This window comes from Aythya fuligula, chromosome 19, assembly GCF_009819795.1.
Source record: "Aythya fuligula isolate bAytFul2 chromosome 19, bAytFul2.pri, whole genome shotgun sequence".
In the NCBI taxonomy this organism is placed as follows: Eukaryota; Metazoa; Chordata; class Aves; order Anseriformes; family Anatidae; genus Aythya; species Aythya fuligula.
The window spans coordinates 10,001-36,766 of record NC_045577.1 but is presented as its reverse complement, the minus strand read 5'-3'; the positions used below and the strand labels follow the sequence as shown (position 1 = coordinate 36,766).

Sequence of the window (26,766 nt, the reverse complement as noted above, 5' to 3'; positions counted from 1 at the left end):
CATATGTCTTTCAATTTTAAAAGTTCATTCGGTTTCCAGACATATAGACAGGTAGACAACACAAAATATTTTCCCATTACCTCTAAACAATCAGAAATTAAGTATGAAATGATTAGTTACTATCAGAACCTACCTGTAACTATCATTCTGCTTATTATATCTCACCAAGGCAAAAATATCTGTCATCCAGTTAAGGAAATTAATCCAGTACTAATAAAGCTCACATATATCTTAATCTGTTCCTGCAACAGATTTAATAGTAGTCAAGCATAATAATAAAGACAAAATATTCCAGACCATACATTTTACTATTATAAAAGGGGTCAATTTAAAAAATTGAACTACTACCACAAATGCATACAATGCATACTTGTTGCTGTTATATGAAGCATGAAGTGTGCTATATAGTTCTGCCTTTCATGTGCATATTTTACAGATTTGAGATTAAAAATTCTTTTAGGTGACCAGAAAAGAAAACAAAAAAACAAAACAAAACAAAACAAACAAAAAAAAAACACAAAAAATGATTCCTAGCTTCTCTTATGCCGAAACTCCCACTGAGGAAGAATAATCCCACAAAATAATTTTGCTATCAGAGTTGTAAGAAAATAAAGTGAAAGATGTAAACTGGAAATACACAAAAATATATTCAAAATGCTTGAGAGTATACTCTCTAGACTCTAGCTTGCACTCCAAAAGAGTAAAGATCTTCTGTAAGCCCTAAATCATGTAAGCCAGACTTGCACAGACATTTCAGGTACATTGGGACATCTGAACTGACACTAGCTGCCTTTATTTGATTAATTCAATCTTAATCTACATGTGTCATTGCTATATAGGACAGCACACTGAAATATCTGCATATTTAACTTTTCCCATTGTAGAAGCACCAAAAAGGGGATGCTATAGTATGCAAGAAGGTGAGTAGAAAGTAGAAAGTGAACAAATTAAATAAGTTTTGACACATAAGTTTACACATTTCACACAGACCAGCCCCTGTATTTTTATGGACACCTTTATCCCTGGCTCCTCTTAACTGAAAACATCAGGAAGGTGATATGACTCTGTGGACCACCTGTGTATTACTTACAATGACATGAACAAGTCCGTATGTATATAGGACGCATCCTGAAATGGCAGATGTTAGGTACATTTCTCAATAAGGCCACTCAATAGAAGAATCATGTACCTCAGGGAAAGAGAAATCCCTTTATAGGCCAGACCTTTCAAAAAATTTTCCAGGACCATTTTTCTGGTGCTGAGTAACACCACAGCACTGGAATATTCTGATCAGTGTTTTCCATTCATCAGCTCATTTATTCCGCATCACCTTCAAGATGTTTAACATCATTGTCAGCAAAATGGACAGTGGAATCGAGTGCACTGTTAGCAAGTTTGCCGATGACACCATGCTCTGTGGTGTAGTCAACATGCTGGAGAGAAGCAATGCTATCCAGAGGGATCTGGACAGGGTTGAGAAGTGGGTCCATGTGAAACTTGTAAAGTTGAACAAGGCCAAGTGCAAGGTCCTGCATCTGGGCTGGGGCAAATCCCAAGACAAATACAGGCTGGGTGGAGAATGGATTGAGAGCAGCCTTGATAAGAAGGACTTGGGGGTGTTGGTTGATACGAAGCTCAAAATGAGCACTTGTAGCCCAGAAAGCCAACCATAAAATAGTTTTCCCTTCTCTAAGCAGCATGTAAAAGGGATTAGGGTAGAATTAGAAATAATAATATTATTCAAAAAAAAAAAAAAAGTACATATGTAAGAAAAAAGATACGTGTAAAATGAGAGCGAATCATGGACGGCTTGAATGCTGGAGAAGATTCTTCTCCTTCCTGAAATACGATAGTGACAATGTCATTTCCAATATGCCGCTTCCTTTCTACCTGAAAGAAAAAAAAAGAAGGAGAGAAAAAAAAGGAAAGAAAAATAGGAAGGAAAAGGCAGACACAAGGATTTAAAGGAGATCAACATTCTATGACAGAACCCTGAAACAACAACTCCTAAACTGTATTCAGCTCAGGAAATGCCAGTCTTAAGAAAATGTATCATAAGTATGATTGAAGACAATATAAATTACTAACTACAATTAAGTAAACTCAGCAATGTCATGTTGCACTTACAAGGCAGCTGCTAAAAGTGTAGCTATTTTTTTTCTTTCCTTTTTTTTTTTTTTTTTTTTTTTAAGTTAGAAAAGCTAATTTCCAAATATTAATATTCACAAAAAGGGTATGGAACACGTAATATTCCAAAAAAGAAAATCCACCACTTGAAATAAAAGGATAAAAACACCAATCCTATTATTCTTTCAAAACAATAAAGGTCCTCTGAATTCTGCTGTGATCTTGTCACCTAAGGCAAAAACGTGAGAAAACTGGAAATAAAAAAATAAGACATATAATCTAATTATATGATTATAATAGTTGCCTAAAAGACTAATAAAACAATTTGTGAGTAATTTTAGATAAATCATTATGGATGTGCTTATAAAGTGTTGTGTTGTTTTTTTTTTTAATCCTTCATAAAGGTTCAAGCAATGGATGAGAGCATATTTGAACAAGCACCCCAAGAATCCATCTAGTCCATCTACGAGAGGGCAACAGCAGTGCTTTACAGCAAATGCACAGAACTGGTCATTAACATGTTCACAAGCAGAGTTTCTTTCAAGCTACATTAATTACTACCTGAGTATGAGTTGTATGTTATGCATGTGCATATCCTGATAATTCAGAATTAAGTCTAATTTCCAGCCTTCATAAATTCTTTGAAGGCAGTGACAACTGCAGCAGTGAAGTTCTGCAAGTCATCTCAGTACCGAACTATTTAGTAATTTTTAAATTAATTAAATTTGAAATTCTTCACAGAAGTCTTAAGACTTGTATTTCTAAAATATTAACAGGCAAGAAGATTCCCTATTTTATTTTAAGATGTTTTGGAGTTTGTGATTAACGACACTAAAAAAAAAAAAAAAAAAAAAAAAGGGAAGGGGAAGGGGGAACCATGTACCTGCTGCTTGTTCTCTCTAGAATATGGCAGCATGGTTGAAACATGGAACATAATTTCATGCCCTTGGTAAACTGTATAGATGGAACAGGTTCCTGTTGTATCATCTGCAAAGGAAAACAAGATTCTTAGTAGGAATGTATCCTTTAAGTTTTCTAAAGATTAAAAGATATTTCAGGTCTTTCTACAAAACCTTCTTTAGTCATCCCTTTTTCTGACCAATTTTAGAACATGTCCACGCTGCATGTTTTTGCGTAGATGTCTAAATCTGAGCGTGCAACCTAGTCTGCATATTCCCACAGCTAAAACCTATGACATCCTTCACCTAACCTCCTAAAATCACATAGGGACATTCAAACCTTGATGCCTTACTGTTATGAAACAACTAATATCTCAGGTTATTCTTTACTCCCTTCCAACATAAAATGAAATGTTCACCTTAAAATACAAGTTATGTATCTTCTCTTCCACTGCATTACATACCAGTGATTTAAGCTAACCTGCTTAACTGTTTCCACGTAAAGCACAGCATTTAGCATGCATGTGAAAAAGTTTTTGGAATCATATTATTTCTTCAACAAATATTATGCACATGCAGCAAGCAAAATCTTTTATATTGTAGCCCCTGCTTCTTTGCCTCAGCTGAGTTCTTACTTTTTGTGTCCAGTCCTCCTCTGTAGCCTGTCCAGCCTTTCAAAGTAATTGTGTCGCCCAAGAGATGCAAAAATCTTTGAAAGCTCTCACTTCCAGTTTCTATACATGGAAGGGAGAAATGTTACAAAAACAAAGCACATGTAGTAATAGAACACCTACTAATGACTGATTAAAATACAGGAACAGGTCCTGCCTTCAGGACATAAGGACCAGAGTTTAAGCTGAATTAGCTTCTTCTCATGTCATCCAGGCTTTCTACCCTTACAGAAACAGCATCCCAGCCTTGCAGAATGGCAGAAGAAGGATCATCATGTGACATTAAACAATGATCTCCTTTGCTAACTCCATAACACTGTTCAAGTGCATAGAAGAATGAGATCACAAAACCTGAAGAATGAAAGAACTAGAAACAATGACTTCTTGCAGGTAACAAGAGTCACCTCCTTCAACTGCTTTTTTTTTTTTTTTTAAATCTTACTTTGTATAGTCTATTTCTAGAAAGAAAATTTCATCATTTTCCAAGCTGTAATATTAGGTTTCCTACAGCAACCTTTCATAGAAATAGAATATTCTTTTCTACAGTGTTTCCACCCAATATGAACACAAAAACCTTACAAAACTACTGTTAACATAATCATTATTCACTATCTGGCTTCCACATGCTTGGTATATGAGCAGTATCCTATATTTTTAATGGAATGAATAAAAAATTAAGGAAAAGGTAAAAACTCACCATTGCTGAACATTTCATCATCTGTAAGCTGCCCATCCTTAGCATAAAGGACTCCAAATTTAAAATTCACAGATCCCTAAAAAATAAAACTAAAGATTATAAGCTAAACAGGCAAAAGACCTAAACTAATGCCTTCTCTGTACATCCTGCATACGTGAATATATATCTCACACCAACCCCATTACATGCACAAATAACAAGAACCTAATATTTTACCTTTGATTATAGACTATTAATTGTATTATATACTTTTTATACTGGTGTTTAAAATGATTTTGGATTTCATATATTGAAAACTAATACTACATTTTTTTTATTGCAATAAGCAATCGACTGCGAAGTTGTTACAAAGGTATCAGTGCAAATATAACAAATACAGCTATATTCTTTGAACTATGAGCTAGGAGTGGTAAGCTTACATTTACCTCTTGCTCCTCAAGAACCAATAAATCCTGCAAATAAAACAGTTTGTTTAGCACTCTGGCATTAAAGGCAACACAAATAAAATGATTACATCCTTGTGTATTTAAGTTTTGCTTTGAAGTGGCCAGTTCAACTGATAAACAAAGTTTACTTTTTAAACCCCCTAATCCTCATTATTATTCTGCTGAAACAAAGGAACTAGTAATATTTATGCTTAATGATTTATTTTCCAGAAAATAATAAAGAAAAACAACTAAGCAAAAGAAGAAATCACCACTTACCTTTTGTATCTCGGGATGAAAAATTTCCCTTGGGCTCTTCTCAAATTTCTCAAGACTCATAGCACTGAAATGTAAACAAAATACTGTGTAATAGAAAGGCTAGCATACATTTCAACATTAAAGCACTAATAGTTGCAGTTAGAACTGCTTACAAGAGGAATTGTTCAAAGGCCCTGTCTTACATGGAATGTATTGTAGAATCACAGAATGGTTTTGGTTGGAAGGGACCTTAAACATCATCTAATTCCAACCCCCATGCTTTAGGCAGGGACACCTTCCACTAGATCAGGTTTCTCAAATCCCCATCCAACCTGGCCTTTAACACTTCCAGGGATGGGGCATCCACAACTTTTCTGGACAACCTGTTCCAGTGCCTCACCACTCTCTGAGTAAAGAATTTATTCCTAATATCTAATCTAAATCTACCCTCTTTTAATTTAAAGCCATTACCCTCTGTCCTATCACTATACTCACTGACAAGGAGTCCCTCTCCAGCTTTCCTGTAGGCCTCCTTTGGTACTGGAAGATTGCTATAAGGTCTCCCTGGAGCCTTCTTTTCTCTAGGCTGAACAACTCCAACTCTCTCAGCCTGTCTTTGCAGGAGAGGTGCTCCAGCCCCTTCATCTTTGTGGCCCTCCTCTGGACTCGTTCTAAATACTTTTATGTCCTTCTTGTGCTGGGGGCCACAGAGCTGAATGCAGTGCTCCAGGTGGGGTCTCACAAGAGTAGAGTAGATGGGGGAGAATCACCTCCCTCGACCTGCTGGCCATGCTTATTTTGGTACAGCCCAGGATATGGCTGGCTTTCTGAGCTGTAAGTGTACATTGCCAGAATCATCATTTCTTTTCCACAGTGCTAATCTCCAAGACTTCCCAAACTTCTGCATTTTAAGTACAGAAACTATTAAAACCCTGCATGGATGTCAAGATTAAATTTACACCTGTTTTACAATTAATTTGAAAATAGTCCCTCTGCCAAAGAAATGTTCTGAGAATCTTTGTCCATTCTACATGTAAATCGTCACTTTTTCTACTCCAGGACAGGCATTAAAAGCACATTTTTCCTGTCCTCAGTGATTAAGATTTGTAAACCTGTTTTTGCAGTTTTTAAAATAATGAAAATCATGCAACACAAGCTCCGAATTCCAGGGAGAAAAGATACATACAAGTCTCTTAACCCATAATTTATTTGTAAATACATACCTCAATATAGATTTCACTGATAATGTTTTTGTGGGACTGTAAGGGAGACATATTTTCTGAGTACCCTATAAAGGGGGAAAAATTACAGAAAAATAGAAGACATTACAGGACATACTGACATTCTCTATACATTAAAATAGGAATACTGATAAAAACAATTTCGTAAAAAACAAAGATCAACACCATGCTAGTTTTACTTAGTCATATTTACTACTGAATTAAAACAAACAAACAAACAAACATGAAAATGCATAGGATGGTGCAAAATTATTTTTAAATTAGCTTTTACTACTCTGCCATGTAGGAACTTAAAAAGGAAACTCACAGTACAATACTGGGCATTAGGAAGACTGTTGAAACTAGTAGACATAACTATTTCTCTTCTAAAAAAAAAGTGACCTATGCATGTGTACTAAACAATATTAAATTAATTGCTTAGATAAAGGTCATTACTGAAAGCTAAGTGAAAAGAAAATCCTAAGAAGATATTAGTGAAACCAGTATCACATTTGGCTATTTTCTTATCACTGTATAAAAATATCAGTAAATCAGTGGTATATCACAGCTTAAACTCATCACAGGATATAAATCAAGAACAATTTAGGCAACATTATTAAAAACAATGCAGAGCTGCATGTAAGAACAATTAGAAATATCTTGCATTGTACATTTCTGTCATAAAGTTATGTATACTGTTATCTACTAAGCTAGTTTATCCACTAGGATAGAATTCTATGTTCTCATATAAAAATGAAATCTCCATATACTAAATACCAAAATTCTGAAGAAGCAAAAAAGTCTGTGGTGAATGCATACAAAACAAGCAAGCAAGCAAACAAACAAAAAAGGCAGAGCAGCAATTAAGTATTTGTTTCTTACTGTTTTTCTCCAAAGAATTGAATGGTATTGGGGAACACGCTGATTATTTTGGTCAGAGAGTACAACGGACAGAAAGAAAGGGTTCTTCTCTGCATCTGTACCTATGTAATTCTGATGAACTGTTAGAGAAAAGTAAGTGTTATGCATTGTAAAGAAAACACACACAGGTTTACATGAGAAAATATATACTTATCTGTATATAAATATATAGTTATGTAGATACGTGTAAAAGACAAGAGACAGGTATAGACTTCAAGGCCTAGAGGGGCTTCTGTTTGTTTTCTGTTTGGTAGCATGGGTTCTGCTGCTTACAGAACACCATCCTCTGTCTTCAAGTTAAAAATACATCAAACAAGAACTTGCGTTGAGTACAGGGCAAAAATGCGTTAGTATTACATTAACGTCATTTTTTCCCCATGTTTAAATACTTGCAATTCAAAGCTACATTGCTTTTGCATTGAACAAAACTTCAAATACATTCACAAAAACATTAATACCTTTTCCTAAAAAATATTTGAAATACCATCTTGTATAATATTCTGGATTTTCCAAATGCACATCTGTTCTGTGCCATGTTCCTGGAGTGTAGTCTGTATTCTGAAACAGAATTGGGAGACTGCAGATCAAATGCTGAAGAAAAAAACTGAGGACATAATAATAGAGGGAAAAGTCAAGCAAGCGTGGCAAGAAGAATTTTAGTTGTATACTTTATAAACAGATGATCTGTAACAATTTATGGTTAATATTATTTCAATACAAGTTTATCAAGACCTGATGTACATTTCTAGACTATGAAGTTTTATTTCTTCAAGCATTACGTTGATATTTATAGCTAGAAATGTTTTACAAAGGAAGATAACTCCCGTCCTCCATTTAAGGAGAAATCTAAATATCACTGTAGTGGTTAAGGGGGAACACCATGAGACTAACAGCACAGGAATCTGGAATGAATGACTCTTTCAGGCGCCATTCAGCTTCTTCATCTCTCATTTAAAAGATGAGCATAGCTGCCTAAACACATATAAGAGGAAAAAAAAAAAAGCTATAAACTCATCACACTCAGGAACAAACTTAAAATCACAAAGGTTAGCTTGAACACTATAGTATCATCAAGACACCAGTGTAACAAAGTGAACTAAAGTCTGCAAAGTGTTATTCAGAGAATAACACTTTTTTTCTTTTAACCAGATCAAATGAGCAAAACATCACCAAAACTAAAATAAATATAATCTCTGTCCTTAAAAAGGAAATTGTCAAGATTTTGTACTTTTGAAATAAAACCTTAGACTTGAGGGTAAAAGCCCACCATCTCCATACTCTCAGATTCTTATATTCTCATATTATCTAATGTTTTTAAGACCAGTACCCTAGTAATTGACTGTAAATCCATCTTTCAGTTGTGAAGAGTAACTGAAACTGATCTATTTTTTGTTTTCTATGAGTATATGTAGCCACTTACCTCATTAGAGGAGCCATTTTCCACACGGAATCTTCCAGCTCTTTGGATGGCTCCATCAGCATCACTAGATATAAGCTATGAGAGAACTTAAGATAAATGTTCTAGTTCCAAAGACACCCATATGATCAGCAAACAAATCTTACATGGTTTCTCCTTCTCCCAGGTGTCATACCACTACCCATAGGGACGGTATGAACACATCTATTACCAATTTGACTACAGATTTGGAATGACCCAATTATAACTCTAAGAATGTGTGAGTGTGAAAGCTGTACTTTCTTCTGGTATATCCAGTGCTAATCAGAAATTCTCCTGTCTCAGGTTTTGGCTACACCAATGTGCAGAATGCATACAGAGGTACATGCCACCTTCCAGAAACTGATCTTCACGTTCACTCCTTTCCAAACAATGGCTCTTACGGACATGTTGATTCTAGTCCTCTCAGCTTTGCTATGTTTAAAACCCTACGTGCTCGTAGTGTCACTGTGACTAGCAGTCTTTTATTGCATTTATTACATATTTGTGTAAGTTCTCAGAAGATAGAAAGCAGTAATAATCTCTAAACGTAATAGTCAGTGATGATACCGAACATTTTGAGGTATACTGTTCAGTATATCCTGCTCTGCTTCCTGCATTTACATCAGAAAATATGGCTTGTTTTGATTTGAAGACTTCTAGAGTTTCATAAACATTCTGGGAAAGGCTGCCTGGTCTTTCTATAAGGGAATCCAGTGATTTCCAGAAGACAAACTCCTTTTGTTGCAAAAAAAAAAAAAAATCATGAAAAGTTAACAACACAAAGATAACATGACATTTTTTCCTGTGTTCAACAACATTGTTTGGAATCCATAAAAAGCAGCAGAGAATGTTTTTTTTTCCCCTCAAAGATCAGCTGGAAATAACACTGCATGCTGCTCCTCTAAAAACTGTAAAAAGAGATTGTCACATATTATACCAAACTTTAGAAATAGGATCTGAACAACAATAATGCAGTAGTATACCCTTTCTCACTTCCCTCCAGCAATACATGTTATTAAATGACAATACTTTCTCCCTTTGCTTGGTAGAAGAGTTATTGGAATGTTTTGTTCTCTTTGCCCCTTCCTTTGAAGAGATCTGAGACTATGTCAGGAATAAGCTAACAAGGCAAGAACTGCAACAGACTCAGTATGAACTGTAAGAGAAACCTTAGGGACAACTGGTCATAACAGACCAGTAGGAAGGATGTATGAGAAACCATTTAGGGCTGAGACAAAACGAACAGGTTATAATAAATAAAAGATAGAAAACATTGAGCAATAGGGATGCCGTTGAGGAAAATACTAAGGAATTAAATGTTTATAAACTTACGAGGGCAAACACCTTTTTACATTTGTATTTCAAAAGATAAAGAGAGTATTTGGCTTACACAGCAAGGTTTTGGTAGTAGGGGCAGGGGGGCTGTGGGGATAGCCTTTGTGAGGAGTCTAGCAGCTGCTCTGTGTTAGAGAAGGGCCAGTTCCAGCCAGCTCTAAAAAGGACCCACCACTGGTCAGAGCCAAGCCATGAGTGACACAAGTTGCGTCTGTGGGAAACCAGAGAAAGGGAAAAAACTGCTGCGCAACAGAAGCTGGGAGAGAGTAGTGAGCAACTGAGAAAGAAAGAATCCTGAAGACACCAAGGTCAGTGAAGAAGGAGGGGAGGAAGTGCTTCAGGCACCACGGCAGACATTTCCCTGAAGCTTGTGGCAAGGAACACAGTAGAGCAGGCTGTCACCCTGCAGCCTGTGGTATATCACAGTGGAGCAGATCTCCATGCTGCAGCCCATGAAGGACCATGCAGGAGCAGATGGATCTGGCCATAGCTGCCACCTGTGGGAGACCCATGCTGGAACAGTCCAGCCCTGAAGGACTGCACCTGATGGTACAGACACACATGGGAGCAGTTCTTGAGGAACTGTAGTCTGTGGGAAGCCCACGTAGGATCAGTTCAAAAGGACTGCATCCCACAGCACAGACACTACACTGGACCAGGGGAAGGACCTTGAAGGACCAGCAGAGATGAAGCATTATGGACTGACCACAAACCCTATTCCCCTGAACCACTCCATGGGAGGAGACAGAAGAGGCTGGGGGGGTGGAGGTGGTGGGAGGTGGAAGGTGCTTTTACTTGCTTTTAGTTCTCACTGCTCTAGTATGTTATCAATAGGTAATAAATTACATTAATCTCCCTTATACTGAGTCTGTTTTGCCTGTGACAGTAATTGGCGAGTGATCTCTCCCTATCCTTATCTCAACCCAAGAGCTTTTCTTTCTTCATCATATTTTCTTCCTCTGTCCTTCTGAGGAGGTGGAGTGTGAGGGCAGTGTGGTTTAACTCATCGCTTGTTAAACTACCATACATGCTAAGAAAACCAATCACAAGACAAGACTGCTTGTATGAGGTTACCGTGAATTTATAATTACCAATATATTTCTCTTTTCCAGGTAAAGAACCAAAATACTGGGAATGAAAGTGCCTCTTACCACAAAGTGTTTCACTTGCCTTTTTGATTAAAATACCATCTCTAATACATGAAATGCATGGAAAGTGAAGATAGGTACCTGGTGTTCTTGTAATGAAAATTCCAGAAACTAAGCCACCAACTGAAATCATTTATATTTATAAATACACAAGCCAAGATCTTGAAAGTACAACCATAGTTAACAGAACATTAACTATTTCTTCCTGTAGCAACAGAGCTGAAGTTTACTTTTTGTACCCCACTTATGTAGATTTCATTATACTTTGTATACAGTGATATCATTTTAACTCCTGACATAGAAGAAATAAATAATTCACAGAAAGAATTTCTACATTAGAGAACAAAACAAAACAAAAAAGTGCTGAGCTAATCTTTGAAGAAAATTCAGAAAAACTAGCAGATTTCAGGAAACAGATTTTTCAATATTCTTACGTTGCCTAGTTCTTTTAATTTTACACCCTTTCCCACTACTCAGGGGCAGGTACACATAAAATGACATACACATGCCAACACATGAGCATGGATACAGTTTTTAACTCAGATCACTACAAAAGCTTCATCAAATATAGCCCTAACATTTCACGATCTTCAGCTTATAGAAGGAAAAAAGGCTCAATTTCCATCTTCCTGAATCAACTGGGGTAAACAGGGTATTTATATAATATCTTCTGTCACATTAAGATGAAAGATTCATAAATAAGGTTGTAAAAATATTTCCGAGCACACATCTAATTTAGGTAATCGCTCTTTTTATTGCTCTAAAATTTTCAAGTCCAGCTTAGAGAACACATCTTCCAAACTAACTTTGAATTTTTACCTGGAAACTAAAAGTATTTGCACTTTGCATTATACAGTGTTTAAATTAAAGGATGGGCAAAGTAAACTTACAAGCTCCACAGATCCATAGTGCTTTCTGCTAAACTCTCCACGTCTGCAACCCAGATCTTCAGATACAGAACTGGAATAGAAACATTTCATCAGTATACACAGTCAATTTAGCCTTAGATCTCCTGCAACACTACATGCTGCCATTAACAATATCATTCCTGCTGAATGAGGTTTGCAGTGCATAAGCTTGTTAATGCAATGAACACTCCTTACAACGTGCTCACTCCAGCCATTGCAGTCTGGTGTTCATACTATCAGCCAATGGAAAAGAAATGTCTGTGTCTTGACTGAAAGCAAAAACTATGATTAAATATCTAGTCACAATGGAACCAACACAGAGTTCCACTTAATAAACTTTGCTTAGTATGTTGCTGATTTTTTTTTCTTCTCCAGAAAGTCTCTCTTTAGACTACACACAATAAAACAATTATCTCGATTCAAAAGCAGAAAGAAGGAACAGCATTTCATAGATTTCCCCCTCCCATAACACTGACAAAAACAGAATTGTCAGGTAAGCAAAAGGAAGCCTCAAACACCACATTCAAAATCTACATGCATTATCGCTTATAATTTTATACCATTGTGTCCCATTAAGCACATCAGCATGTGTTTCATAAGCTCAAAACAGATGGCAAATAGCTCTGCTAGCTATAAACACCGAGTCTCTCAAATTTATAATCGAAGTCTTAGCAGTAGATGTTACAAATACAAGCTAAATAAAGATTTAGATGCAAATATAAAATAAACCTTTATTACCTTGTCTAGCAGCTGGGTAGGCTATCAACTAAGTCACTCCCTCATATTCCAAACTCACAGTTCACCACTATGTCAGCCTTAATGCTGACAAACACCTTTTTTTTTTTTTTTCCACATTAAAATTAAATGGCAGTAACCCTCCAACCAGCAATAAGGGATTAAATTTTCTGAGAATGATAAGTACCATAAGTTGTAACATTACATCAGTACACAGAAGAAATACTTGAATTTTAATTCAACACCCTCATACTTGGATCTTGACTGTAAGAGATACTGTGACACTGGAACGCTGAAATATCTTGATTTTTAAACAGCTTATCCATTTGGATTTGTACTTGTAGGTACTCAGAATTTATTAAACATGATTGATAATTCTGAGTTCCGTTTATTTGGATTCCATATCTTCAAACAAGGAAGAGAAGTAGAAACAAGATGCATCTAACAAAGCTTTAAAACTCACGAAAATAATTTTGTGTTTGCTATCATTGTATAGGAAAGAGTAATAAGTGTAATAATAAGTAAAAATAAGATTCACGTAAGTTACAAATGAGCCACAACTGGAGTCAGTTCCAATGAATAAGATTACTTCAGGATGCTACATATCAATGCCGCGGAGATAAAATTAATTGCTAAAAAAAGCTTCAAAAATAAAATATAAAAAGAGCATTCAAAGAACATCTTGGGTTGGAAGGGACCTTTAAGATCATCTAGTTCCAACCCCCATGCCATGGGCAGGGATGCCACCCACTAGATCAAGTTGCCCAGGGCCTCATCCAGCCTAGTCTGGAACACCTCCAGGGATGGGGCATCCACAACTTCTCTGGGCAACCTGTTCCAGTGCCTCACCACCCTCTGAGTGAAGAATTTCCTCCTAACCTTTAATCTAAATCTCCCCTCTTTTAATTTAAAGCCATTCCCCCTTGTCCTATCATTACCAAACAAAGCGGAAAGTTGTTCTCCATCTTTTTAAGTCCCCTTTAAGTACTTAAAGGTTGCAGTAAGGTCACCCTGGAGCCTTCTCTTCTTTAGGCTGAACAGCCCCAGCTCTCTCAGCCTTTCTTCACAGGAGGGGTGCTCCAGCCCTCTGATCAGCTTTGTGGCCTTCCACTGGACTCATTCTAACAGATCCACATCCTTGTACTTGGGGCCCCAGACCTGGATGTAGCACTACAAGTGGGACAGAGTAGAGGGGGACAATCCCCTCCCTTAACTGGCTGGCCACCCCTCTGTTGATGCAGCCCAGGATGCAGTTGGCCTTCTGGGCTGCAAGCGCACATTGCTGGCTCATGTCAAGCTTTTTGTCCGCTAGAACTCCCAAGTCCTCTGCAAGGCTGCTCTCAATGAGTTTTCCCAGTCTCGTGTCTGGGATTTCCCCAACCCAGGTGCAGCGCCTTGCACTTGGACTTGTTGAACCTCATGCGGCTCAAATGGGCCCACTTTTCTAGCTTGTCCAGGTCCCTTTGGATGGCATCCGTTCCCTCTTTGGTATCAACTGCACCACTCAACTTGGTGTCATTGCAAATTTGCAAAGGGTGTACTCGATCCTTCTGTCTATGTTGTTGATAAAGATATTAAACAGTACCAGTCCCAGGATAAACTCTTGAGGGACATCACTCATCAACAGACTCCACCCAGACATGGAGCCATTGACCACCACTCTCTGGGTGCGACCCTCAAGCCAATTCCTTATCCACTGAATGGTCCACCTTTCAAATCTGTAGCTCTCCAAGCTGAAGATCAGGATGTCATGTGGGACCGTGTCAAAGGCCTTACAGAAGTCCAGGCAGATGACATCAGTTGGTTTTCCTTTGTCAACTGATGCAGTCACTCCATCGTAGGAGGCCACCAGATTGGTCAGGCATGATTTATGCTTGGTGAAGCCATGCTGGCCCTCTCGGATCAACTCTTTGTCTTGCATGTGCCTTGACATTGCTTCCAGGAGGATCTTTTCCATGATCCTCCCAGGCACAGAAGTGAGGCTCACTGGTCTGTAGTTCCCCGAGTCCTCTTTTCTACCCTTTCTAAAAATGGGAGTGATGTTTCCTTTTTTCCAGTCACCAGGGACTTCACCTGAATGCCAATGCTTTATTTTTTCCATCCATAAAAAAATTTAGAAATTAAAATTAATGTAGCACAATATTTTTGAAAATAGGCTTATAAACACCATCATGCACTCCATGTTCAAACGCATGTACAGTATGAGTTGCAAACAGTAGAACAGAATAGTTCAGTTGGAAGGGACCTACAAAGACCAACAAGTCCAACTGCCCGACCACTCCAGGGCTAACCAAAAGTTAAAACATACTATTGAGGACATTGTCCAAATGCCTTGAACACTGACAGGAATGGGGCATCAACCACCTCTCTAGGAAGCCTGTTTCAGTGTTTGACCACCTTCAGGGTAAAGAATTTTTTCCTAACGTCCAGTCTGAACCTCCCCTGAATAGCTTTGTGCTGTTGCCCCACATTCTGCCATCAGTTATTAGGGAGCAGAGACAGGCACCTCTATCTGCATGTCCCCTCCTCTGGGAGAGTCCCTTCCTCAGGAGAGGGATGAGATCGCCTCTGTCTTTTTTTCTCCAGACAAGACAAATCGAGTATCCGCAGCCTCTCCTCACAGGACATACCTTCCAGCCCTTTTACTAGCTTTGTTGCCCTCCTCTTGATGCATTCAAGTATCTTAATATTCTTTTTATATTGTGGAGCCCAGAACTGCACATGATGTTCAAGATGAAGTCACACCAATGCTAAATACAGTGGGAGAATCACTTCTTTTGACCAGCTGGCTATGCTGTGTTTAATGCATCCCAAAATGCAGTTTGCCCTCTTGGCTGCCAGGGCACACTGCTGACTCATGTTAAACCTGCTGTTGACCAGCACCCCCAGATCTCTTTCTGCTGAGCTGCTCTCCAGCCACTGATCTCCCATTCTGTACTTCTCATCAGCATTACTCCATTCCTGGTGCAGCATCTAGCTTTCACCTTTGTGGAATTTCATGTCATTGCTCCGATCTACCTAGATCTCTCTACTTTTCACCCTTCCAGAGCCAACAGCATCTCCCAGTTTGGTATTGTCAGCAAACTTGCTAAGTATGCATTCAACTGCTGCATCTAGACCATTGCTAAAAATGTTAAACAGATCCGTTACTGTAGTAACAGTTTGCTCAACATACTTGTTCTCCGAATGGCAAGTAAGTTCTTTAACAACCCATACAAAAAAGACCATTTTTTCTTTTCCAAACAACTTCCAGACAGAATAGGATCAAAACAGAAATAAAAAAGAACTCTCCATGCTCACCACTACATACATAAGTGCACAAGTCAGTGACAGTTTCCAATAGTGTTTTAGTATTAATAGTCTTGTCCTTCTGCATCCTGAATCAAAATACCCCAAATATACCTAACTTCCACACGTTATCAGCCCTTTTGAAATCAGAATTATACATAAAAGATTTTCTTTTTAATTTTCTTCACTGCATTGCATTCTTCTTCAGTCCTGACCTGACCTACACTAGAAAAACACTGTTGTTCCAGTTATAACAATTTTAAAAATAGTTTTCAAGGTATTAAGGTGAATTGCCAGCACTGAAATGCTAATGTTAGTTTACCGGTGGCTCATATCTGTTTGATTTAATAAGTTAGAATTTACTTTTATTGCAAAGTGTTTTAATACAGACAAGCCCTTATTCCAATGGAAAACAAACAATCAAAGCAGTTTAAACCCATCTGTACACTAGCAGGATTTATTCCACTTCCCTCACCCATTTGTTTGGGAACACAGGGTCTTACAAAATTCAACAGTCCTGAAAGTCAAATGGCAAAGCAAGTTTCCACATATCAGATAATCTACACTTAAGCACGTAATTTCAATATCCTAGTGTCACGTCAAAAGTTTTGTGGTTTAGGACTTTGACACTTGAAAGTAATTCACAAGGGAGAGGTGGGGGGAGAATAGTGGCAGAAAGGGGTGAGCTTGCACACTGCACCTGTTTGATTACAAGGCCTACATGTCTCTTCAGCTCTCCTATCTCCATACCATCTAGATCATTACTTGTCAGCCCTTTGACACATCGTAGCTGTTAATCTATTTTCATTGAACAGGTGGGCACGGGTACAAACATGCTAAGCAGACGAGCAATCGCACATTGCTTTCTCAGTGATACCTGCCTGCACGAGCATGACGCTTGAACAGGCTGAGAAATCCACCCCGAGGACAGCACAACTGGCCCCGCTCACGCCAGCGGCGACAGCCCCTGCGGGAGGCGGCCGCAGCTCCGGGACTCACACCGCTCCGCTGCGCGGGGGCCGGCCCGGCGCCGCCCCTCCGGCCCCCACACGCAGGGTCCCAGCCGGTGCAATTCCGGCACCGTCCGACCGCCACCGTGAGCGCGGGCCCGCGCCGCGCCCCACCCGACATCAGCCCCCGCCTCCCTGGCTCCGGTACCGCTGAGAGAGGCCGAGGAGCCGACTGGAGACCGCCTCTGCGCTTCTCAGTTCCATGCGTGCGGAGGCCTCACCGCTCCCGCGTCGCTTCCGCGGTTCCGTCCCGCTCGGGAGAAACGACGAGAGCTCCCCTCACACATCCCGCTGCCCTGGCGCACAGGCACGGCGCGCCAGCCGCTGAGGTGCCGCGCCGCCGCGAGGCACGCCGGGAGCTGTAGTCCCACGAGCGAGCGGCCCGTCCGCCGCAGCCGGGAGCTGGCTACGAGAGGAGCACAAACGGGCCCTGCGGGTCGTCGGGCTCCTCCACAGTCAAGGACCTCCCGCGCCCCCTCCACGGAGAGGGGCCGGGCTCGCGGCAACACCCCGCGCGAACTCTGTCCTGGTAAACGCGGGACGTAGAGAAGCAGGCTCCTGTAGAGCCGTTTTCTCAGAGCTGGTTGCTATTTAATAGGAGCAAAACACCGAGGAAACCATTCCGCACAGCAATGCTCTTGCCAGCTCACTGTCTGCTTCTGGTTTCTGCTGCATCCTAGAAGCCAGGCTTAATCTGTCTACTGTTATATCAGTAAAGGCACATAAAAAGGTCTTCTCAACCTGCCTGGCTACAGCTCGAAAGCTTCAGAAGTGCAGTCATCTTACAAGACTATTCTGTCATGTTCAAACACAACCAGCCAGCAGGGCGAAACCTGACCAGGGCACAGAATGGCAGCTCTATCAAGTATTACTTCATTCACAAAGTTGAAAATTCAGACAGCACATGGACAGAATCTTTGGTTTGCTAGCGGACACCAGACCACTTCATTCCAATTGAGCCTTCAACAAGCCCTGCATGCCTTTAAGAGTCTAACACAAACCAAATGGGAAACTCTTTCAAGTGCCTGAAGCTCTTTTCCCTGCTTTCTCCTTTAATGTAGATACATGTATATGCTATTGTTCTCTACCTTTCCAAGAGGTAAACATAGTCAGTGCTTATCACCTTCACATCATGAATCTCAGCATGACAGCATGACATAAAGTACTTTGACCATGTGAAGACTTATTTTACAACTTTGCAGTAGGAGTTGAAACCAGTATTAAGATCAACCGTTATGACTAAAGATGAAACAGTTCTTTGCTAGAGTAACAACTTGCATCTCAAGTAATTACATGTATAACTTGCATGGCTGTACTCTGTTTACACCAACTCCTTCAATAATTTCAATGGCTTGCATGTTTTGTAATAAACTTAAGTGCACTACTGTGTATTATGAAATACCACAACCATCCAGGTAGTAAACTGTAATTAATTATTGCACGATGTAATTGTGTGTCTTAGCTTTCTTTACAACCATTACCATGAAATTGCAACTTCAGGTAATATACTAAAACTTTACTTTGTGGTTTGATTTTAATGAAAAGCTACCCTAGTGCTAAGAAAGGAGTTCCATTTCCAGAATTCATATCATTCTGTGTCTCTCTGCTTACTCTGTCAGCCACCAGAAAATTAATTTGGATCTTTTATAAGCAAAGTTTACAACATTTTGACACCTGAGGATAGCTTCATAATACAAGCTATGTCTAAGTAAGTCTGCATCCTCTATCAGTAACTTACTCTTCCTTCTATGTCACAGCATTACACCTCACTATTAATTCTGCTGATGTGTGCTTAAGGAGTCACACTACCAGCTGCTCAATAAAAGGGGGAAGAAGGGGGAGAAAGCCTTCCAAAAAAGGTAGAGAGACTCTTGTTATCCAAGGAATTAATGGAACACAGTTGGACTATGAGTTTAATGGTAGATTAACACAATCAAACTGCAAGCATGAATAAAGTGATAAAATGCAATTGGAACCCAGCTTACCTTTATTCTGTAGGACCACCTACAAGTTACATGTCCAGCTGCTGCTCAGTTTGGCAGGTGGCTCCTCAGGTCAAAAAAAATTAAATAAATAAAATTGCATCCACTCATGCATCTCCTCACATGAAACTGGTTGGTATTACTAGAGAAGCATGTATCTGTCCCAAGGTAGTTTTCAACCTCTGGAAGTCAATGTAGAAAGGGCAAACTGCAGGCAATTGATGGCTGCATCTAAGTCTGGAACATGATGCTCAGTGAATAAAGTTTAAATATACTTATATTCTTTTTATTTTCTTTGTTTTGATCTCCAATGCTAAAACAGAGCAAGAATTCCATGCATGGAGTACTCTTGGAGTAACACCTCTTCTTGCTTTCTCCTGCACACTTTTTTCCTCATACATGTAATTATAGCATGTCATAATTCTTTCAGATAGACATAATGATATCAAATTTAAATCAGTAACATTTAATAATTTGGAGAGTAATCTCCCCTCACTATCTATACTATCGTGATTTTGCTCAATATTAAGTGTATGAACATGACAGCAGCACCCAGACAAATCTTCAAAGCTAACAGGAAACAAAAATCTGCACCTTATTAACTCCAACTTTTTTTTTTTTTTAAAAAGTGATTCTAAAACTTATGTCTACAGGCAAGAAACTACAAGATAACTGGTTAAGTATTGCAAACAAGTCTTTATACTAGTTAACTGTAAAAATTGCTTTTGTTATTAAAGGATTACCTCCCATGTATTGAAAAGATCTTCCAGTTTTGGAAATCAATTGAAATAATTGATATCAGTCTTGTAATGTTAAACACTGTAAAGAATAATTCACTTGTTTGCAGACTACATGTATAGAGTCCATTACATCGTAACTTAAATGTCAGAACACAAATCCAACCATTTACCACAAACAGATTTATTGCAAACCTAAATTAATATATTCCACATACCAGCCAAAAGTAATTTTCACCTAATAAAACACGAAACTTAAGACTGACTGCTTGTATACTGAGAAACACCCTAACAGACAAGAATAGGCATACCCAATAAAACAGCTTCAAGGGATCTTCCATGTTAGAGAAGCAAAAAAATTTACCGGAGAAAAACAAACAAACAACAACAAACTATTACCCCTCCTCAGAATTTTGTACTAAACCACAGTATTTGTTCTCTATGATTGCTTGTTCTCAGAATTGCTTTAGAAGCGTGCCGTAAGCGAAGCTTCATTTCTCTCACTCCTTCAGAAGAACCTACTTCTGTGGAAGTAATGAAACAGAAAGAGCCTACTACTTAATTTGTACTTTGACACCGTTGTGATTTACCCTATTCCTCTTCCTTTCTATGCACGAGGTATAAAACAGTAAAAAAGAAAACATGCACTCATTCAAATGTAAGTATTTGCTTTGTAGTGCCCACTGTCATCCTGAAAAAGTAATACCAACATGTAAAACACGACCACCTCTATTTCAAACAGAAAAGAAACACCACCTACTTTTGCACAGACCTTAGAAACTACAACAATGCTGAAGATTCTCACTTCAGTTTTTCAGACTGAGCTTTTTCCTCAATCAACTCCTTCCTAAGAAGGTCTTCTGAAATGAAAAGCCTGAATAAGTTACGGGCCGGTGTTACACCACACTGAAGTCCAAAAGCACGACAAAATTCCAGCCAGAGTGGAATGCAAACACAGACCCTCTGCATGAGAAAGATCAGCACATCAGATTTCTGTAGCATGCTATCATTTCGATGCTATAATAAATCTTAAACATGATAAAAACAATATTCTTTGCACAAAGGGCTTCCTCCCTTACAACACACTATCAGTATTTTTTTTCCTATTTTGTAAACAATAAGCGCACAGTGGTGGAACTAGGAAAGGTTACTTGGATGCTGCCTAATAAGATGAGGGATTCCTGTTGGCAGCTTATAGCAACAATAGATGCTTATTCTGTTGCAGGATGCAGCATGTCTCTGCAGTAACAGGCTGGCAGAGACACAAATAACTGCTTTTGCTTTATTTGTAATTGTTGCTGACTGTTTGCCAAGTTCCTCTCTATACTCCCCCAAAAATAAATATTTATACACACATAAATGGATTTTCTAAGCACATGTAGTGATAAACAGAGAGAATATTTTAAAACAGGGCATACAAATGAGCCCACAGTGTATGATTTAAAGAAGACCCACAATGTATGATTTAAAGAAGAAAGTCTGAGAAATGGAATTATGGGCATATTAGGAAAAAGAAGTGATTTACTTTATATGGCATGGTAATAAACCTGAAGTATAAATCAAAATGACCCCCTACTTTTTCTGTTTAATTTCCAGAGGTATATCTCCTTTAATCTGCTTCTGCCTTTATAATAGCATTCCTTTTTGTATGATTTATATAAAGATAAATGAAGGGTTTAATTCACCAGACTTGTGGTATCTGTACTGTCAGCAATTTCAAATAGTGCTATACTTCTCTTAAAACACTGTACTGGTTCTGGCTGGGATGGAGTTAACTTTCCCTGCAGCAGCCCATACAGTGCTGTGCTCTGCACATGTAGCTAGAACAGAACAGAATTGGTATCACACCAGTGTGGTGTCTACTGCTGAGCAATACTGGCACAGCATCAGGACGCCCTCTAACCCCCAAAGAGCCAGCAGGCTGCGGGTGGGCAAGAGGTGGGGCAGGAACATCACCAGGGCAGCTGACCTAAACCAACCAAAGGTATATTCCATGCCATGTGATGTCACAGGCAGTAATAAAAGGTGGAGAAAGGAAGGAGAGGGGAGAGGTGGGCTATCGTGAAAATATCTGTCTTCCTGAACAACAATGCTAGGCACATTGAGGCCCTGCTTCGAAGACGTGGTGGTCAAATATTGCTCATTGGTGGGAAGTAGAGCTATTTTTTCCCTCTGTGCTTGCACACAGCCTTTTTTTCATTTTTCCCCTTTCCCCCTTTTCCTTTACTCTTTAGTTAAATTATTTAATTAATAATATTTTCCCCTTAATAATTATTTTTCCTTTAATTAAATTATCCTTATATCAACCCATGAATTTTTGTTTTGTTTTGTTTTGTTTTCCTTTCCTTTTCTTCTCCCCCCCCCCACCCTCCCCGAAGAGGAGGGGGAGTGAGAGCACAGTTGTGGTAGAGTTCAGCTGCCTAGCAAGGTAAAACCTCCACAAACACTCTTCATTACTTTTGTTATGGCCTTGTGAAACAAATCTTAGTCTTTAACCAACTTTAGGACAGATGAGATCCTCGGCATTTTGCAGACACAGAAAATACTCTGGAAGTGATTGAAGACTCTTAGACAGCAATATAGCTGGTACATCTCAACCTGACAAGTATTGATACTAGAAGGATTTCAAAACAAATTAGTCCATTTTATCTCTTGGCTTTCCACAAAGAGCATAAATACACTTTTAGTGACACCTTTAAAGGATGAATGTTCCTCACACCACTTAGTAACTCTCTGCTGGTGATGTACCTCACATCTTCTGAAGCAAGCAGAACAAAATACTTACATAATATAAAGGAATCCAAGAAGAGAACTTATGTTCCATTTCCTTTTATTAGATGAAATCAAAACTACTCATATTTTCCATAACCAAATTGCTACAAAGACATCTAGAAGCAAAGTTCTAAAAAGTGGGCTAAGCTACAAATACTGAAGTTTTGGTTTTGGTGTTTTATTTATTTATTTATTTTTCAATGTTTGCAAAATAAATAATGATATCTTGAAAACTCTGGGCTATAGTAAGATGGCTGAAATTATAATTAAGTCCACATAACCAGCATTTTCTATCTCATCCATTTTGAACCTTTAAATGCAGTTAGCCAACTAGGAACAGCTGTCATGACAGAAATCTGACCACTTGGATCTTGACCAGAACGTTTGCATTAGCTTCCATGCATAAATATTCCTAGTGCACAGCCAAACTTTACTCACTATTACTACTTCCGAGCTTGCCCCTTCAACTGTCTATTCAATGGACCTATGCAGACCTGAAGTGGCAGAAGTTGACCTGAGAAGGTTTGAGATTCTACACTCTTCTATAATCCCCATCTCTGAAGGCTCTCCCAGCATGCATGCAAACCAACCATATACTATGAGAGTCCAAGTACTTCAGTTAAGCTCCTGAACTAGCTATATCTCCAAACTTATATATCTATATATGCATATATATATATACACACATGCATACATGGCAACAGATCCAGAGGAGCAGACTCATCTGCTTCCTAGTACCCTGCTGTATGTTGATTTATGGGATTGTAAAGTTTTCACATCATTTCAGCTGCCTACAGAAAGTTTTCTATGGAGAGTATTCAGTACGCCTGCAAGTAGCAGAAACCAGCCAGTTCCAAGTTAGCCAAGGAGACATGAAAGTTTTGCTGCTCCTGATTCAAGACACCCTTCACACTGTTAAATTAAAATACTGGGCATGCGTGGCAACTTCCCTGAAAACAATGGAATTTATAAGGAAGCTAGACAGCATCATACTGAACACCGAGGAAAAGCCAGTCATCACAGTTTGTAGAGAGAGCAGTAAGAAAGAACTGATAAAATACTAATACTACAGGTGCACTTAAAATACTTAGAAGTAAAGAACCAGAAGAACCACAATAACATTCTCTAAACTGTATATGGCACCACACTTGACACCAAACAGGCAGGCAGAATCTCAGCAGGAAATTAAGAATTTGGTATTCTAGACTAAAACGTTCTAGGAAAAAAAAAGGAGGGGGGGGTGTCTTGCACACAGCTGGTGCAAAGAATGATGAAAATCCAAACAAAACCCAGTTAGTCTGATAAATCCCAAAACAGAACACGATCTGTTAAAAAAAAAAAAAAAAAAAAAGTACAACTGATGAAAATTTTTAAACAGGTTAATGCACAAAATGTGCATCTGGTAGGGGAAAAAAAGGCCATTATGCTGTATTTTCTTCTGGGAAAAAATGGTATCTTACGTAGGTCAAGCTAAGGTAATTATCTTCTAAAACCTACTGAAAACTTTTCAAGATTGACTCAACTCTAGCTATTTTTGCAGATAGCTGGTAAAGCCAGATGTTTCTCTCTCTCTCTCTATATATATAAATTATTCTCAGTAATTAGGATGTTTTAAATACTTCAGCAAAGCAGTGGATAAAGAAAAAAAATAAAAGTTTTAAGGAAAACAAGACAACACTTCCTTTTAAAAACATTCTAAATTTCCCACATGAAAAATTCATCTGTACATTTCTAAGAACAGTTTTGAATGATTTGTAAATCAAAATAAAAGGACAAGAATTTCTTTTCCTGTACGCAAGACATCCTTATGCCTCTGAGAATGTGTGTACGCCTATCTATACACATACAAAGACGTTAATGCCATTGAATATGCGTATAGAACCCATAACAAAGAAAGCACTGCCTTATCGAGGGCCGGCAGGTTCACCCACAGACCTCATTCGGATGAGTTCTTCATAGATCTTCTGTTTCTTGGTTTATTTCAGACAGATCTCTGAAGGCGTTTTGTCTGTGTTCCCATGTTTGAGCCACCACCAAGCCGGGCAGGCCGCTGCCGAACAACGGAGAGAACGCGCAGCTCGCCCGCCCCTCTCAGGCCGGCGGCGCCAGCCCCAGCCGGTGCGGCTGCCCTCAAGAAGCACGGCTGCAGGGCCCGGCACCGCCGCGCCCGGGGCCCGCCCACAGCCCGCGCTGCCGGAGCGGCGGCGCTTCCCGGCCCCACCCCGCCGGCCGAGATCCCGCAGTTCTCGGCCGCTCCCGAGACAGGTAGTTACCAGAGAACTCTAAGAGGCGCCGGGCACCAGCAGCAACCAGAGGTGAAGCTGTCGGGCGCACCCGAGAAGGGCATCAGCGCGCTTCCCGCCGCGGCGCCCCCGCGCTCCCGTCGGTTTCGGATCTCCCCCGCTAACGCAGACCAGACGAGCGCACGGGGGCGGAGGCCGCCGGCGAGGGTTGCGCTGCGGCCCAGCGCCGCGGCAGCCCGCGTCCCCTCCGCCGCACGCCATGGCGCAGGCCGCGGAGCCCGGGTCCTAGAGCCCGCGGGTCCACGGCGCGGGCCGCAGAGAGGGCGCTGGCGTTGTTCACTAGGCAGCTCGAGCGAGGGGCGTGGAGCCCTTCTTCGGTCATTGTGCCGGCCAGGGTCAGTGCCTCAGTAGCTCGGTCCCTTCAGTGTCGCGTTTTTAAGAGACTGTCGTTCTCATCCTGTTTTGTCTGGACACAGCTTTATGCGCGGTCTGAAGGTGCCCACAAATTGTGCATGCTGTGGCAGTGTTCTCTTTGAAGGAAGGACTAGGGCTGCACTTAATGCAGAAGCGTTAGTGGAGAAGGAGTGACAGACAGCTGGGGACAGACAGCTGGGGTGGGCTGTCTTCCTGGCTCTCCGATGGATGAGAGGCACTTTTCTGATGACGGTATGCTGAACACAGAGCTCAGGCACTGTGATAGCTGGTAGCTTCACATTCCTTCTGCCTGTGATGAGTGAGAGGGTGGTTAAGTGAGGGGACTGCTTGTTCCTCCTTTCTGTGTTGGGTGTGTGCATTGTCATGCCAAGTAGGGCAGACACTTAGCATTGCAGTCTCAGTCTGTGCCAGTTTCAGAGGACTGTCATCTACAGAGGGCTGGAGTTAGCTGGGCACCTAAGTGAAACTGTCAGACTTTCAGGGCTACTTGACATCCTGGTAATGAAACAGACCCAGAGAAGGTGACCAAAGTAGCACAGCCAGCCTTAATTTTGCAGCAACTATTACTTACCGCAGACTAGGGCACAGTTCTGGGGGGGTTGTACCTGGCCATTTGTTAACTGTTCAGTCTTCTGCAGATGCTGAAGTGTAGCCTGACAGTTGAAGGAGTGTCACAGCTGGGAGCTCTGCAGAGATCTGGGGCCAACAAATTATTGTCAGGGATTTAAAGTTTGTAGATTATGTTAGATTGTAAACCCTGATGCCCGATCAGTAAATGAGTAAACTATAAAACCAGACAAATACTGGGTCTCACCCAATAAATTAATAAACTATAACCCCCGAGTAAGAAACCCTCAACTACGACCAATGTAAACTATAATTGAAAGACACTGAACCCTCAGTTTTACGAAATACAAGCACATATGAGGAGGAAAACTGCAGCGCCACCAAGCTTTCTGTGACCCGATAACCAAAATTCCATACTGCCAGGTCAAGCATGTCTGCCCTGTCATCTCTTTTTCTCTCTCTATGTCCCGCTCCTGTGCCATTTTTTCTTTATTCTTCTTTCCTTCTTCCTGTCCTTTTTCTCTCTTTCCCTCTGCCCTGCTCATTGTCCCTGGTTTATTTTTCTATAGGCTACTGTCCCTGTCTTTTTTTCCCACTCATTTCTTGTTCTCTTAATTCCTCTGTCCCAGTCTGTGTCCCTCTGTTTCTCTTTGATTCTCTGCCCTTTCTCCTTGCTCTCTATTCTTTCCTATGTCCTGCTCCCAGTTCCCCTTCTGCTCTTCATACCTCTGTCCTGCTCCCTGTCCCTGTTTTTTCTTCCTCCATCTGTCCTGCCACCCATCACTGTTTTTCCTCCTCCATTCCTTTTGTGGGGTAAAGTTGCCATTCCAGAAGAGAAAGAGAGCTCCATACAGCCAGCGCCTGGGGAGCAGCCTCTCCCTCCCTGCCAGCAGGATGGGAGAGCCTCAGGCCGGCCCCAAGGGGCTGCAAAGAAGCCAGAGACCTCAATA

General features: G+C 40.1%; 1 protein-coding gene across 9 annotated transcripts in view; it reads right to left on the bottom strand.

Moving 5' to 3' along the window:
* GARNL3 (GTPase activating Rap/RanGAP domain like 3) overlaps positions 1-24,933 on the bottom strand; it is a 52,760-nt gene extending 27,827 nt beyond the window's left edge. For 2 of the 9 annotated variants that reach the window (XM_032200327.1, XM_032200330.1), the window contains exons 1-13: positions 24,845-24,933; positions 12,030-12,099; positions 8,639-8,713; positions 7,677-7,776; positions 7,180-7,298; positions 6,301-6,365; positions 5,099-5,162; positions 4,814-4,846; positions 4,395-4,470; positions 3,662-3,760; positions 3,011-3,114; positions 1,782-1,890; positions 134-179 (exon numbers count right to left, since the gene is read on the bottom strand). In XM_032200327.1, the coding sequence (XP_032056218.1) occupies positions 134-179; positions 1,782-1,890; positions 3,011-3,114; positions 3,662-3,760; positions 4,395-4,470; positions 4,814-4,846; positions 5,099-5,162; positions 6,301-6,365; positions 7,180-7,298; positions 7,677-7,776; positions 8,639-8,713; positions 12,030-12,099; positions 24,845-24,918 (1,034 nt within the window). In that variant the 5' untranslated portion in view covers positions 24,919-24,933. Of the gene's footprint in view, positions 1-133; positions 180-1,781; positions 1,891-3,010; positions 3,115-3,661; positions 3,761-4,394; positions 4,471-4,813; positions 4,847-5,098; positions 5,163-6,300; positions 6,366-7,179; positions 7,299-7,676; positions 7,777-8,638; positions 8,714-12,029; positions 12,100-17,228; positions 17,380-24,506; positions 24,684-24,844 lie in introns of those variants that run through there. The other 7 variants (XM_032200329.1, XM_032200331.1, XM_032200335.1 and 4 more) reach the window with 6 other exon arrangements.
* Positions 24,934-26,766: the final 1,833 nt, after the last annotated feature.